This window comes from Oxyura jamaicensis, chromosome 2, assembly GCF_011077185.1.
Source record: "Oxyura jamaicensis isolate SHBP4307 breed ruddy duck chromosome 2, BPBGC_Ojam_1.0, whole genome shotgun sequence".
Classification (NCBI taxonomy): Eukaryota; Metazoa; Chordata; class Aves; order Anseriformes; family Anatidae; genus Oxyura; species Oxyura jamaicensis.
Window position 1 is genome coordinate 125,681,873 of NC_048894.1, and position 17,638 is coordinate 125,699,510.

Below are 17,638 nucleotides of genomic sequence, written 5' to 3' on the forward strand. Positions count from 1 at the left end.
GAAAAGAAAAGAAAAGAAAAGAAAAGAAAAGAAAAGAAAAGAAAAGAGAAAAGAAAAGAAAAGAAAAGAAAAGAAAAGAAAAGAAAAGAAAAGAAAAGAAAAGAAAAGAAAAGAAAAGAAAAGAAAAGAAAAGAAAAGAAAAGAAAAGAAAAAGAATTTCATCCCCTCATATTACTTCTGTGTCTTTTGCCTTGCCCACCTCACAGCCTCAGCTGTGGAACAGCTCAAGATTCCAAGGAGAGTTATCAAGTGCCTGTCTCTGGAGGTAGGAGAAGAAAGATCTGTATTTAATTTTCCACTGTTAGGATTTGTTGTGTATTTTATCCAAAGTTTCAAATTCTAAATATACAATCTTAAGTATTTTTAAGGTATAACACTAAGGTGTATTTGGAAATAAGCTACCATTTATAATACGAGACTGTCTATGGGGTGAGGCATAGAGCAAAAACTCTTTCATGTGACATTTAATCAGAATGAAACCGTCTAAGTAGCACCTATTTTAAAACAGTTCATTCTTTGTCTGCCTGTAACTCTAAGGGCCTGCTTAAAGTCAAAGGACCTGGTGAATTTAGTGTTAATCGTTGAGGACTTCACAGCACGTGGCAGGAACTCCATCTGCCCATAGGTCACATTCTGCATAGCCAATGTTACCTCCATGGACATACAGCAACAAGTTTAACGGATATAACCTGAGAGGTCATTAAGAGCCTGAACAGACCTCAACATGATAGGAGGAGCAACTTGTTTGGCTTTTCTAACCCCCACATAGTTTACCAATACACCTACCACCCCCATTAGCAGCCTACAGCACTGCACTGGACTTGAAGCTAAGTGTTTCTTCACAGGTGACAGGTTTTCTCTCAAACAGGTTTTGTTGAGCCAGTTTTTCTTTTTAATTCTTCTAATCAAAGATTTGGGGCTACACTACTGCCATTATAAATGAAATGAGACTGTGACTTCTCTGTTGTGGAATCCAGCCCTTCCAAGTTTAGGCGGTAATTCCACGTTGTTTTCTTATCCAGTATTGCTTATTCACCTGTTACCAGCCCCACAATGTTTTCATTCAGCAGAGAAAAATTCGCTTGATTCCTACCTCTCAACAAACAGAAATTAACTGGATGACTTGCAACCATGCATGAAGACATCAGACCCAGCTGCTGTACATCTACAGCAGCCCTTGAGTTAAGATTAAAGCAGTGCACAGTGCCAAGTAAATTGACCTAACCAGCAGTTTTCTCTGGAAAGCATACAGAACACAACTGTAATATACCTCTTCTAATTTTCTTGCGTCAGCACTACAGATAACATTAGATGCTTCACATCATTTACAAAGGAAAAAAAATGCATGGGAAAGGGTAGCAGCAAACAAACATGGTAAGAGAAAGGCCCAGGGAATGGCAAGTTTGTGGGGAGAAGGCTGGGACAGAAAAAGCTATGGGCATTAAACCCTGTACTTTGGCATTCACTTTCCCCATGGCTGCACAGCACAGCAATGCTCACACTTAAAAGGGAAGAGTGTGTTTGTGACAGGCATTTGCCAGCTTTCCCTGCACGATTTTACCCCATGCAAGAGCTTGCACTGGGTACAGATTTCAGGCCTCTTCCCAGTGCAGGTGCAGCAGCAGCAGCAGCAGCAGGCCACCATGTCCCACCACTGGCCTGGACCACCACGCTGAGGCTGGGCTTCCACTGCCACAGCAAGGCCGGCCGGTGGAGATGGCTGACTATGGAGGTGTGGGTCTGTGACACCGAGCCTTGCCTACTCCAGCTGTAACGTGCCTCGTCCTTCACAGGGGCTTCCTACGGGCTTTGCCTTTGAACAGCTGCCTAACACCCGCACCCCCCGCCAGATTCATGCAGGTGACCTACAAGTGCAGTATCTTTCCCAACTAATCCCTAGTAGCCATGTAGGGCTCTCTTTCAACAATGCAAGTTGTCACCCTGCCAAACAAACATGGTACTATTTTCTGGTTTTGAGGTGAAAATTCTATTTTGTTTCCTAGTAATTATTTATGTCAAAGAACAAGAGTGTACCAGCAACCCATCCTTTACCTTCATTTTTATTTGAGCCCTCTGTTCCTCTGGACAAGTGCCATGGGACTCACAGCCCGGTAGGACCTGGCAGCTCCAGCGCCTTGCAGAGCTGCTGCCTGACTCTGCCTGCAGTTCTGCTCTAGTGAACAAAGAGGAGCAAGACAAACAGGCACCGAATGGCCAAGGAGACCAGCCACCAAAGGAGATTTCAAGCTCTCCTCTTTGGAGGCAAATAATGGGACAGGCAAAATCTGCTTGCTAAGTATATCTGGAGATGACACTAGCAGTTGGAACTTCTTAACCTATACTAAAATCACTTGTGAGGTAGAAAAACGAAACAGAACATGAGCCTGGAAGTGCATTAATTTTTAAGTGCTCATAGCAAGCTGGTATGTGAAACCAGGTACTTGCTCCCTTTGCCAATAAAATTATAACGATCTAAATACTTGGGATTACATGTGAGAGAAGTTTTAATGAATACAAGATGGCACCTTTATGTTGCTTATTTTGTATGACTATTCAAATAAAACTTAAATAATAATAATAATAATAAACATTTAAAAACATAACTGTATTCATTCTTTGGGGAGATAAAAATATTCTCTCTGATGAAAAAAAAAAAGCTTATGTGGCAACTTTTAGTTAGTTTTGATTTAAAAATGAACTATGCACATATAAAAAATACATCTTTTTTTTTTTTTTTTTCTAAAGAGAGACTTTCAAAGAGCCTTATGAAAATTCTCTATGTAATGGAGCCAAACATTTCACAAAAAGAACTTGGAATCAAAATACTGGTGTTCTTTCTTGGATTACTCTCAAACAGAGGCTTTTGACTATAATAGTATGCAGCACTTGCATGATATGGACAATTGCCTTGGGACTGAGAAATCAATTCTGCTAAGCACTAAAAGTGCTGAAGATCAGCACTTTGCAGGATACTGCCAATATTCTTTCTGGGACCAGTTAGTTGCTAAGTGGAGAAACCCAAACTGACTTAGTGCTACTGATATATTTAAAATGTTAAACATAATCTGAAGATCTGATTACTACTTTATTAAGTAATTGTTCTTTGAGCATCTACACAGAAATCCTTTTAAGTCCCTCCTGCATCAGACCAGTACTTTTAAGTATTCAAAAATTCTTCAGGGAAAGCTGTGGATTAACTTTGTAGGTCCTGGTATGTGTACCATGGAAAACTGTGTTTTACTGGAGACAATTAAATCTGTTTTTTGAAAACGTATTAATTAATTTGATAGAGAAAATATTTAGGGAAAAAAATCAGGTAGAGTTTTGCGGCTTAGATAAAATATAATGGTAAATAAAGGATATCTTAGATTTTTCAGTTATGCAGAACAACTTAATCACCAGTTTTTCCCATTCCAATACTTGTTTAATTCTTCTAATGCTTAAAGATGAAAGCAGTGCTCCAGATGAGTAACTAGAGTCCAAAAACTTTATGGTGAAGATTTAGAAAAGGATTAGTAGGAATAGTTGTCTCAGTGCTGTTTGACTTTCAAATACATACCCATGGCTTGATTTTTCAGAAAATATTTGGTCAGTTATGAAAAATCAGCATCTCTGATGTAATTTTTTGAAACTGAAACATCTACAATCACTAGTCACTTGAAGACCTATTCTTTCTTCCTACTAACACTTTTGGGAACTGCATTCTTTACACTTCTAACTACCAGCAGTGAAACAGTGAAGAGAGAGTTTCTAAAAGCGAATCTTGTCAGCACATAAATCACTGGTATGCCACTTAAACAGCTTCAGTCTTGGCATGCTAAATTTTCATGCTCTGATAAGATTTTGGCATGATCCCTTAATTATTCTTGCAAAGAACACAAATAATTAAATCATGAAGCACTCAGTTTTCTTGGCGTTGTTTCCAATCAAAGACAATATGACTATATGCAAAACATCACTACTGCTATTACAATGTAAATAAGGCAGTAAAATCCTAATAAAGAGATAAAAAGTAAATCATTACAGTGTGTGAGCTCTGCAAAAACTAAGTGGTCAGCTTCATCATCTGCTGAAAAAGGGGAATAATAAAAACTGCTTTAAAATACTTACATAAAGGCTGAGGAGCTAAGCCACCTTCCTTACAGAGTTTCACAAACTCTTCTACAGTACAACTGGGTTTGTGTGTGTTGGGGGAAAAGGGGTCTGAAAGCTTCAAGAAATCTCGAAGTGTTGCAGGGGACTTGTCCCAGAACACTTTGTCCCCGGCTGAAAGCCTCTGCACAGCAGTACAGTGTAAAGAAAAGCATATTCTGAGGCCCCACAGTTGGTGCCTACTGGTGATTATTTTCTTTGTGTAGATAACCAGCACCCACTCGCTTTCTTCCCATAAGCGTCAGAGGAGGTGCAGAGAAGCACTCTTCACTGCATTCCTTCTCTATTGCCATGCTGATATCTCTGGACACATGGATTAGGCAGAGAAGGCAAACACTCCAGGCCACAAACTATGTTGTCGCTGCACATAAGTGGGATGCACACATGGAAAATTCTGGCTTTTGAGTAGAACTCACCACCATGTATCTGCAGCTCTGAAGCAGCTATATAAATTCTGACCAGGGACTATGGTGCAGAAACAGATAAAAATGCCTCGTGTTCCCCAGGAGCCAGCTCTGGGCAACTCCCTTTCCAGCATACAAATATATCTGAATTACTTTTCTGAGGTAACTAACTCTATCTGCTGCTATGCCACCTATCTACTGCCAGGATAGCCATGGTCTGTGGAAGGGAACTGAGAACCTAAACAAGCAACCTAACATATAGTTATAGCCTACTTCATAGAGCTTAAGGTGCTTGATTAGATATAGTCCATAAAACTGTAAAACTGAAGACTGAAAAATGTTGAGGCATTGGTCCTAGATTGCCTATGCAATCCTAGGATGTGTTCTTTATGTGTGTGCATGTCTATGATGCAATCTTTAAATACATGGTCATTCCATTCCTTCACAATGATATTCACAAGACAGATATACTGGAAAGATCAGCTCTTTTCCAAACTTTTCCCATCACAAATTCAAAGTTCTGTGACAAAGCATGTGGCAAATTGAAAGGATGCTCTGTATATAGTGGAAAACAGCAGCGTCTGCTAAGTAGAGTGCTGTACCAGGGTTTATACTTCCAGGTTTGCCACTGACATGGTGGCTGACTTTTAGCAAGATGCTGAGCATCTTCATGCCTCATTTCCTCTCTGTAACATATGCAGAATGCTACCAGCTTTCTTGGCAAAGTGTTTGAGATATACTGGGGAAAAGAGCTATGCAATAAACAGTTCTCTCTTTTGAGAGATTGGAGTTACACACCTCATACAACCCTCCCTTGTCAGTGAAAAGATTGAAAAAACTCCACACCTTTCAGTTTAAACAAATCAAAACATTCTTAGTCTTTGGATCGCACCTGGAACTATTTATTACTAAGATCTGATCCTGTGATGGGATTAGTTCAGCCTCAGTGTTACAGCAACTCCACTGTGGTTTCATTCTTGTAACAGGGAATATAAATACATACTTCTGGAGTTATGTTTCATATTAGAAGGTGAGCGTATTTGTATGAGCCCTCATTTTCCCATTCAGCTTCAGAGGATCCCATTACAGAGTTTTGTATGGTTATTTTCTACTTCTGCATTGGGTCAAGCTTTCCCCAAGGTACACTTCTAATTCATGGTCTTCTACATTATTATTACCCTTTTGACCTAAATGATTAGCCCAAGTTTGAGGCCCTGAGGGCTGTTTCTATTAGGAGGAGAAAATTATGAAGTCAGGGATCTTTTAGGCATGTCTAGTTAAAAAAATAAAAATAAAAACAAAAATAAAATAAAACCACCTCCAAAGTCACCCACCCCCAGCTTCACTCCTGTTTTCTTGAATGCAGAAGATAAACAACAATAGAAATTCCCTGCCATCCCTTCTTAAAGTCTTTTCAGCCAGCATGCAGACCTTTGTGGGACTGTGATAATACTTATCTAATTATTTTTTTTTTTCACATTCTGTTCCTCCTTTAAGTCTTTTGCTATGTGTATTCCCCCGCTTTATGTGTTTTTCTTTCTCATCCTTTTGTCTTTCTCTTCCAGATATACCCAATTTCCATAGAGCTTAGTTTAACACCCAGTCATACCCTTTTTCCACCTAGTTTGAATGCCTGAGTGTCCCCATACGTGCTTTTGTTTTGGGAGATGAAATGGACCTGAGATTAGGAGGTTGCTATTGTTTGAACTGGTACTAATATGACCTTACCTGTTCTTTAAAAGACAGATGCAACACCCACCAAATTCCATAATATTTCACCCAAATATATACCCTAAAAGTATCCACTTCTGGAATGCTCTGGAGAACCCCTCTGGTTTGTCTTTGATGTCCCTCACTTAGCTGGTTTTGGGGTCTGCAGCCAAACCAACATTTCTTCTGGTTGTGCCAATGGTGTCAGTGAAGGAGGCAGTCCTGTCCTCCCCCATCCCCATCTCCATCACTGCTGGCAGGAAAAACAGCTGCAAGAGCTCAAAGGAAAGAGGGGTAGAGTAGAGGGTCAGGAATGAGCAGCCAAGGGTGGGGGGAGGCAGGATGGCGCTTTTGGCATTGGTGTCAGCACACCTGGCTTAAAGTATTTATCAGACTAGCCTTATCCACTGAAATCTCTGGGAGTTTTGTGCAAGCAAAAACACTTGTAAAGTAGACACCAGTAGCTGTTGGTTCTAACTGGAGAGAATTTTGATATGAACTATATGGAAAAGCTGTAAATTTTTAAATGATGACAGCTACATACTATAGGCTCAACACTTTCTACCTGACATATTTAACTACCTATCCAAGTGAACTGGAGAACATAATGGGAAACAAGCTCATAAGGAACCCTACCCTGCACTGATGCAATGGTTTTCTGGTATTTCATAGCCTTAGAATCTGGAACCCTTAAAAATTTTAAGAATGTAGTTATCCCCAAAAGAACATTATGAAAGAGAAGCACACTTTAAAGGAAAAGTGACTTGCTCAATGTTAACAGTGATATTTGCAGCAAAGCACCCTTGTGCCCATAGCCCCATCTCCTAGGCTGCCTGATCACAGTGCTTCCCTCGCAATGGGAGCTTAGCTATTATCTTCAAAGGGGAAAACCCTGTGTGAGTAAGCTGTATAAATAGCTAGAAAGAAGTACATCAGAGAATGCACTGCTCTTCTTTTCTCTTGCAGATATACATTGTCAAACAGATCCATAGCATCAGTTCTTGAGGCAATACTCACAAGATTCTCTAAACTACTTAAGCAGTTGTGCTGTACCTATAACCCCAATCTGTAACACAAATATTAAAGCTGAAAAAGCGTGCATAAAATCTATATTACCACATTAATCTCAAAAGGACATTTGGCTAATATAAAATTCAGCATCATCTTCATTGATGGTTCAGGGAAATAAAGTTGTAATAAATTGCTGCAAGGCAAAGTACTAATGATTGAGTAAGGCTATGCAATTAAGATGTAACTTTTTAAATCACCTTTGAGGTTAAATGTAGAAGAGTTATGAGTAAAAGGGCAATTAAATGCTAGGCTTTTCAATCTAAGGTCTCCTCATCAAAGATTCAGTTACCTAAGTTTTTCTTTATTTTAGAGGAAGAGCTGGGTGTAACAATATTTCATCCCCCACAAGAGGAAGTAAAGAATACTCTTTCAAACAAAAGCATTACCAGGCTATCAAAATCTTTACAAAGAAAAATAAACTAATCAAGATTGATCTACTAGGGCTCTCAAGTTCCCGAATTCCTAAATGTTAACATTCGGTTATAAAGGGGAAAGAAGTGTAAAATGTAGCCATTACCCTCTTTGTATCACCACCTCAAGTAATACATATCTTAATGCAATGTAAACGGCAAGAGCAGTGTACTTGATATTTCTATAACTTTTAAAATTATTTATATATAATTTTCTGTAACTTTTTATATAATTTTACAAGCTGCATTTCAAAATAATTTCCTTCTGAAATCTTTTAAGACATATTTTGGAGAATCATGGATTTATTTGTGATCTGATCCTGAAGACACTTATATATCTGACTGCCTTTAGTGTATATAAAGTCTTTATTGAGTAAAGTTATTCAAATATAGGTATTTTCAAGACAGTGAAATTATTTTAAGCTTTTCTCAAGAAACACATGAAAAATATAACACTTACTGACTGAAAAATTAAATTAGCTGAAAGCTACAGTTATGCATGAATATTATAAAAATATACTTTGCATAGTGTTTAAAACACTAACCTTTTTTTCTACATTTTCTTTCTTTTTTCAAGTGATGATGTGCTACTGTATTGGTCTAAAAGAGTATCAGAATTTTGTATTGTCATACCATTTTCCATCCAAATCTTCCAATGTATGTTAAAATGCAGCAATTTAAATAAGCTGCCCTCTTTTGTGAGTTACTGTGTCTCTATTACTAGCAGGAAACAAACAAACATATATAAGAAAACTGGTTTCACAAAGCAACTGTGACAAGATCAGAAATATTTGTAAGATTCAGACTACTAGATCCACATCATATAATTAAATAAAAACCTCATGCAGTTTCCCTTGAGTAGAATGAAGAAGAGAGAAAAGAAAGAAAATGCACATTTGACAGATGCTAGTCACATCACTTATTGCATGTCTGGAAAGCCCTGAAAAGGCATACTATTCCAAAATAACTAAATAAATTCAAAATTCACACCAGTTTGTTTCAAGGGCTCACAGTTTTTATTTTAAACTAGAAATGTGCTATTTTGCTCTAACTTAAAATAGCCATGCACAACACTCCTTTAAAAAATACAGTGAAAAATATTCCCTTAAGATTGATTGATACAAAACTGATTCTCTTACTGATTGAAGTTAAACTGCAGTATCTCAAATTAAAAATTTACTTCCAGTGTGAATAAAAGTAGGATTTAGAAAGATGGGAGAAAAATAAGTTAATTCAAACGTGGTGCTTTATACCTTGTGCATAATGTACGCATCTTTATCTTATCCTCATTTACACCATTAACCCTGTAGCAACTGCTGCACCTATACTGTACAAGTTTAATTGTACATCAGTTTAAACAAGTAACGTTACTTACTGTTGCTGTTTGCATAGGCACTGGGGTAAAAAAATCAAGTTCTCTGACTCAAAAAATTCACAAGCACCCTCTCAGAGCTGTTTACAATGGCCTTTCCATTTTAACATTTCTGAGATACACACACAGCTTTCCTGACACATGGAAAAGAGTGCAAATTGCTTGAGTATTTAGCATCATAAAACACAGTCATTGGTATAAAAGCTGAAAATGTGCATACCAGCTTTTTATTGTGCGTTTACAGCCCAATTCAAGTTTATGAATAAAGTTTCATTAAGAGTTGAATTATTATATATCAGGTACACTCGCACTCTATTAACACTAAACTAAAAACCAGAATCAACTGCATTTCTACTTGCCATTTGCCATCAGACTTCTCCACATACATCTGCAATTTTTAGAAATTCCTCCTACTTCCACAACAACCTTCTGCTAATTTTCTTCGATTTTCTGCTCCACTAACTTAAAAGTCATTTCCTTAAGAAAACAGATGACAGACAACTTGAGTGACTGATGATATTGTGCCATCACTTTGTTTTTCTCTGAGGCCTTGGTTTAAGAGGATGGATGTTAGTGTAAATGACAGAAAGGGGAGCTTCGCATAGGATTTCACTTCTGTTCAAAGACAAGCTAATGCAACCTCGCCGAGGTGCAATCAACTTGACAAATGGATGCTGTGCAGCCCTGTGCCTCCCACTGAAACCCGAGAGTCTGATTTACACAATATTCCCCCTGTAAACCGAAGGAAGACCAAATTCCAATCAGACTTAACGCTGCTTGGCTGTATAATGGGTTGATCTGATAATTCGTCCCATATAATGAAATCTGATAATAGTGGGAAAAAACACATCAGAGAGAATGGAATACATTAATGAACTTGTAAAAATACACTTAAGTCTTAACAGATTTAATAAACAAAAGAGAAACAGCTCAAACCGGGAGTCTTCATATGTGGTCAGCAGTTCTCCGGTTTAACAATGAGGCTAACTGAAAATACAGAGTTTCTATTTACAATTGACTACATTCACCACACCTTTTTTCAGATGGCCAGGAAAAGAAAAAAAGCATTTAAATATCAAAGTAAGCTTTGTAATATGTTTACATGTCTTGCCTTGTTCTGCTTCCCCCTCAAACTAAACTAATTCTATGATACAAGCTGTTTTCTCAGGGAAATGTGAGTCAGATAGAAATGTTTTCCTACCCGAGAAACAGCGTTTCATTTACTAACTGGAAAAAATAGGAAACATTTGCTTTTAGACTTTTAGGATTTGGGGGGATTGAAAAACAAAGACAATTCCGTTTCAAAACACTTTTTAGACAACTTCAACGGTTGGCACAAAAGTTAACTGAATGTTTACTCTGGAAAAATGTCACAGAAATGTCTATTAAAATCAGTACTTTTTGTGTATCATAATAAACTACTCAGATTGTCATGTGCTCTGCAAATAAACATTCTGCCTTAGCAACTACAACTGCTATCAGAAGCTGTTCTCACACATACATGAACTAAGTAGTGCTGAATTTTTTGGGTTTTATTTATTTTGCTGTTGTCACAAATAAATGAAAAAAAAAAAAAAAAAAAAAAAAAAGGAACTTATACAAACATCTCATGCTGAAGTGAATGGATTTCAACAGCTGCTGATTTGGTGACATGGAGAACCCCGGTGGAGATGTCCCGCTGAATTAACGTCTTGGAAATGTTAAAAAGAAACTTCAAACAGCCCTTGTTTAGCAGGCGGTCGAAGCTCGCTCTCTGTGGGGATCATGTGAAGACTAGCAGAGCAGTCACTCAGTCATGAATCAGCCTTGTCAATAGTTGCCTATTTTCTCAACAGGTGTCTCAATCACACGCCATAATCCTTTCCTCCATAGGCTTCTATTTAACAGAAATCACTATCACACATGACACTGTTTTTACTTAATGAGACGTATATCAATTTGTTAATAACTAATTCCTTCCTACCGTCTTGACTGAATGTTAGACTTGGTAGACACACTTCTCTCTTGCCTACTGGGCTAGCAGGGAAAGTGTGAGAACTATAGCACAGGAGTGAGGACACATTTAATCCTTTTGTTATAGCTGCAGATAAGCACAGCAAACACCGAATGATCATTCTCTGTTCTATCAGATAATTATGAAATGCTGCTATATTGAGGTGCTTGCTACGAATCACTATACAGCAATCACTTGGTGCTAGGACAGCAAAAAGTATCAGTGACATAAAAGACCTTACTGTAGATAAAAATGTAGGGAAATGTTTCATGTTAACTAGGATATTTTAAAAAATGCTTAAATAAAAATCCAGGAAGCCATTTTAAAAAAGATTTTTTTCCTGACTAACTTTGTCATGAGTTTTTACAACATTTTTTGCAAATTCAATTATTTCATTAAGTTTGAAAACCTCATTTATTTTATAAGACTCGCACATATATGTAACTACAAAAGTAAATTAAGTGCTATGGGTAATAGCTATCAGATTCCTGACAAAATACAAGAATTCACAGAAAACTTTGATTTACATATGTTTTTTACCCTATTACAGTGCTTATCTGTATGCTTACAGCTATGCTCTTTGAGCCACATTAGTGTTAAGCAACACAACAAAAAGATTAAGAGATTTTTTTTTCTGACAAAAAGCAACAAGCCAGTAAATATTCTTCAACACTTACTAAACTTGCATGAAATAGATCACTTACAATGTGAATTAGAAATGAATTTGTATTACTGAACTACTCTGGGCTTCCTCTTGTTACCCGTTTTCAAATTTTACCTATATATACACAAAATACTAATGATCTGATGTAATCTTTTGTATTTTCAGGCCAGTGTCTTCCTGTATCAGTGAAAAAAATACATTTGTAAAATAATGTGGGCAGGTTAGTAGCAGCATGTTTCACTTTTATAGTAACAGCTCCTGTAGAAACTACAGCTTCTGCATGACTCACAAATTAAACATAAAAAGAGATTTACCAAAAAAATATATCAGCTTTATGCAATGTTTTGAGATCATAAGCACCCTTGTATCAAACTTTATAAACAAGTTCCCCAAGGAAGTTAAACTCTCCAAACATAGCACACAATTTAATAATTTCCAAATACTTTTGAAATTCATGTCAACTGAAGTTGGAAAGTAAAACTGGTGCGGTTTGATCATTCCAGCTGTATGTCAAAATTCTTCTACATTGTTGGATAACATGAAAGTGCAGCACCAGTTCCTGTCACCCTCAATTTAAAAACTTTTGATATACTACCTCTGAGCATGGAGTTGTTTAAATACTATCTCTAACATCAGTAAACTGCATGTACCACCTGCACTGTGACTTGAATTACTGAAACACAACACTACACAATTAAAGAGATCATCTCAGATTTCAGCAGAAAAACATTGCACTGAAGACATTTATATCAAAAGAAAATATTTTAAATATATTTCAAATGTGAAATATAATTTGATTGCATATCTGATGTATACGCTGATTATTAATTTAAACGGGATACAGCACAGTGACAAGTTGTTTTAAGTATGTTGATGGATGTGTATAATCCAGGCCAGATCTTGAAAACCCTATGTAACTGAATGACTTTATGTACAAGTAATCTCTCTTGAGTTAATTTTAGCTACATGCATAAGTGCTTTGCAATTAGACATGTAAGTTTTTGTAATTACTTCCTATGTTTCACAGACAGCTTGTGAATACATTTTTTTTTGTTCTGAAGCAATTTATAAGAACTTTGTCCTATACATACACTTAATTTTATTTTATTCAACATTGTAGAAGTATTTTGATATAAGAGTGGATTAATAATAGTTTTCAACAGGACTGCTTAGACGTCTTCCACTTTCTGTGGTGTGGGTTCGTAGACAGAAGACTTGCATTTGTGAAGGATATTTTCTCTGTAATTTTTGACACTGTGTAAGGTTATTATGCAGAGAATATGCCAGACAGTTATTTAGAGAACACAAATACATCCTCAGCAAATGCACGCTTTAACAACATTTACTTATGAAACTCCCTGGGCACTGATTGATTGATTCTGAATGGGAGCCCAGCCTCACACAGAACACATTCATCAAAAGCATCCTAATCATACCAGCGTATTAACATTTTGAACTTTACTGCCAGTACTGAAGGAATGCAACTCAGGAAATAATGAAATTTAGGGTAAATTGAATCTTGTTTGCTGTATGTAAAGACCTTCTGCTTTCAACACAGATAATACATTCTTGCTGCATTCTCTCCTTTCTCCCAAGCACAGAACAAGAATTAATAGAAAAACAGCTATTTTGGAGCAAACCCCTAATGTTGAGATATAAGCACTGTAAAAACTTTTAACAGGTAATCTGCAATGATTCAAACTCTATCTCATTCAGATGTAGCTGATTTATTAAAAAAAAAAAAAAAAAAGACAAAAAGTGGAAAAAACTATACAAGCAAAAATAGCATAATGACTACAATAGCAAACAAGACCCTTAGACACATATGTCAGATAATAACAAGAAACAGGAAAGTGATAGTACAGACATAATTGATATGGAATCTGTGGCTCATTGAGGCTGGAAAAGACCTCCAAGATCATCTGGTCCAACCATCCCCCTACCACCAATGTCACCCACTAAACCACATCCCTAAGCACTACATCCAACCTTTCCTTGAACATCCCCAGGGATGGTGACTCCACCACCTCCCTGGGCAACCCATCCCAATGCCCGACTGCTCTTCCTGAGAAGAAATGTCTCTTAATTTCCAACCTAAACTTCCCCTGGCCCAACTTCAGGCCATTCCCTCTAGTCCTATCACTAGTTACCTGTGAGAAGAGGCCGACCCCCAGCTCTCCACAGCTTCCTTTCAGATAGCTGTAGAGAGCAATGAGGTTTCCCCAGAGCCTCCTCTTCTCCAGACTAAACAACCTCAGTTCCTTCAGTATACAACTACCAGTCACAATGACTTGTAAAAGAAAATAGAACAAAAAGGAGTTCAAAATACAAATCATTAATTATACTATAGAAATACTGGATATGGTTGGAAACTTCAACTTTCATGCAGTTTGGTGATTAAAAACTAACTGTAGGAACATTATTCATACTTCTCGAGATGCTGTGTTTTACTACCATGCACTTAGAAAAGATCCCAACCAAAACAAAGACCAGATGCTAAACCCAGGCAATGTAGCTACATTTGGCATTTTACCTCAGATCAACCTCCATTCACATCGGTTGAGTTTGCATTTCTGACTGTATGTACACTTGCACAGACCAATCATCAGGTAATCTAATGGGACTACCTATATGCAGACCTGTTAAGTATGAAAATATTTACAGGATCAGGACATTCAGACAACTGAATTGGAAAATCCAGATTTTCCTAATGAGCTAGCAGTATGGCATCTAATATCATTATAAACTGAATAGGTAAAGCTCCTGAAAAAGGCAAAGTACACAGTCTTTTAAAAACTATGGGTGCTCTTTGCTTCTGAATACCATAGATTAAGGAATCTTAAATCACAAGTCCAGAATCGGAGGGTATATTTGAAATGCAGCCTTTAGCTTTTCTCTCAAAGCTTTTATTTGTACTCTAGACCTTGTCACTGAGTCCATGTTACTTCTGAAGCTTTATGACTAACTTTTAAATTTGCTAAAACTGTCCAGATATTATGAGTGCTTCTGTCCTGTTACGCATGGCACTGTCCATTAGGCTGCTGACGGAACACATCTTGCCTAAATATCTCAACAAGTGATGGCCCTTGAAACAGCTTCTGGCAGGCTGTTACACCAAACAGTTTAATACCTTCTCTTGCCTCCTTTCACTAAAAAATAAATTAAAAATAAAAAAGGCTTTGAATAAAATGGGAATATATATATATATGTATATTATTTTTAATCCTACACTTTACTTTAAAATGTTACCAATTTTTATTTAATCAAAACAGTCTTCAGCTCACCTTAGTCACTTAGCTTTATTGTCCAAAGGTGTGGGTTTATTGAAAATAGCCAGTTTACTCCTTATCACTTTTCTTACTGTTTAGTCATAATCAGATACAAGATGTTCCTTAAGATATCTCAAAATTTCATCAAATTCTATACTTCCTGTTTTTCCAACCATTTTCAGTACTGTTCTCTTCATTCTACTGCTTATTTTGTCACATTTCCCAACTCTTACTGTAACTCAGAGCTTGTTGTATCGCTGTATGTCCTACAGGCTATTTAGACATGAAGAACTCTTGGCTCGTTATCCTAAAAGGCATAACATGTACACAGAAAATAATCTGCTTCTGAAGTTAACACTTAGCTTGCTCTTCTTCCTGTCAGTGGCATTTGTTGATGTAACATATAACTGTGACAAATGTATTTGTTCATTGGCTTAATGCAAGTCATTTTGTTTTTTGACAGGTAACTAAAATATTGCTGCTTTTTTCAGAACTTGCCATCACTGTAAGACAGGAGGATGTATGTCTAAATATATTAAAAACCAGATTCATAAGGCAGATGCAGTGTGACCTAGAAAGTGTATTAAAGTGATCGCTTCTCCAGCTGAAGTACTTAAAATGAATCTGTTGAGGGCAAAGTATGAACCCTTATTGCCATCCTGCTCAGCTGCTCCTTTGCTGCTAAATATGTATTCATGCACTGCTCTCAAAAGTAAAAGCTACTTTCACAGAACCGATCCTGTGATATTAAAGCTGTCAGTCTTTGCTTTTCTTTTCCATGTTGAATTATGTTTCTGTTGGAACATTTGTTAAAAAAGAAAACTGGGAGTTCAAATTATTGGATTTATTTAAAATTCTCAATCATGTCCTTTATTGAATATTGGTCTTGTACCACTTGACCCTCAGAATCAATTTGACCTGAGGAGAGACACATGGCCACCAGAAATAAGAAGGATGCAGCCGAAGTTTTATTTTTCAGTACACTGTACATACCACTTTTACTGCAATTAAAACTCACAGCAAAACAGAGCTTCTGAGAAAAGGGGATGAATTTAGACTCTTTCCACCTACACTTGGCTCAGGTGCTACTTTTCCTAAATGAAAAATCCTTAAGTTAAAACTATAACTTTTTATTTTAAACAAAAATACATACTGTCCCAAACAATTTCCTCACACTCTACTAAACACAGACGGGCATGGCTACAGGCTACAGATCTTTAGGTTCTCCACTGATGCATTAACTAAACAAAAAAGACAACCTTACTTGTTTCAGAAAGCTTTATTAGAATAGGAATCTTTGAAGACAAACACAAAAGATTCTAATATGTTTAGATTTTATAATGTAAACAACTAATTTAATGCATCACTAGCACTACACAATAGTCGCCATCTTGCAACATGAATGCAAGTAAGAAACTGATGTAATCTGTAAGATATTTCAAAATAATTAATTTGAGAATAAAAAAAGAACTTTTATTGTGTAAACTCTCCCTGTTTGCCTTTTTTAAAAGGATCAAAAAACTGCAGCAGTTGAACCTTTGCTAAATGAAGGTAACAAGCAATCATTTGAACTGGCCTCTAAATTAAGTACATGTAATTGCATAAGAAAAGCTATTGGATCAAAAATGTTTTAAGTGTTACTTATCAGGAGAGTTCCACAGAACTCCACAAGAACCAGTTCATTTAAATGAGGGCCAAAAAACTTTCAACTTTTTGCAAATTTTCTCAAGGTAGTTTGACATGTCTGTGTTGTGTAACGTTTCCCAGCATGTCAGACTTCTGTGCTGGTATTTTTGTTCTGTAAGGGCAAATCAGGCTCTAAGCATTTTGAGGTCAAGCCAATATTGGATTCCTCCTTTTCACTACCTCAGCTCCCTATCAAACCCATACCTCCTTGCTTAACTATTTTGCAGCTTAGAAAGTTATACCAAATATTCTTCTCCATTTTTTTTCCTTTGTTTTCCTCATAAGGATGGATGTATACATGATGACTGAAGAAATTCTCTCACACACTGATCCCTGTTTATTTTTTATTTATTTTGAAAGAATGATCCCATTTTCTGGCACACACCAAAATCAAGCCCCAGATCCTGCAGTGATGAACTTAGGCACCCTGTGAAGCCCCACTCACACAAACAAAGCTTCATGTAGGTCCGGCTGTCCCACTAAATGAAAGACAAGTGTATTATTGTACCACTTTACATCAATGACAATGGGGTATTGAATCACATATAACAACATAGAAATCTCCTAATTTCATAATTTCATACAGCATGCTGTGCTAGAAAAAATAAATAAATAAAATTTCCCCTATTAGTTAAAATGATGTTGAAGTATGAAATGGGACTGATTTGTTGAACGGCCCAACATTTTGAAGTAATTGGTGAACAAACCTTTTATGATCTCACAAACCAGCTGAAATCTTTAAGTTACTGGGAAGGTCCTTGTATCAGCAATAGGTGTGCTTTTTATGTGAATAGCTGAGGCATGACAGTACAGGGACCGCTACCAGCACACCAGCAACTCTGTATTCAGCACTGGTCTTACTTCACCACACTGCCAATATCACGGATTCAGCAATAAATGTATGCCA

General features: G+C 36.9%; 1 protein-coding gene across 2 annotated transcripts in view; it reads right to left on the reverse strand.

Annotated features, from left to right (window-relative positions):
• Positions 1-8,448: 8,448 nt before the first annotated feature.
• STAU2 (staufen double-stranded RNA binding protein 2) overlaps positions 8,449-17,638 on the reverse strand; it is a 125,905-nt gene continuing 116,715 nt past the window's right edge. Inside the window, exon 14 of one of the 2 annotated variants that reach the window (XM_035316530.1) lies at positions 8,449-8,467. In XM_035316530.1, coding sequence (XP_035172421.1) covers positions 8,465-8,467 — 3 coding nt within the window. In that variant the 3' untranslated portion in view covers positions 8,449-8,464. Of the gene's footprint in view, positions 8,468-11,893; positions 11,954-17,638 lie in introns of those variants that run through there. The other variant, XM_035316527.1, reaches the window with a different exon arrangement.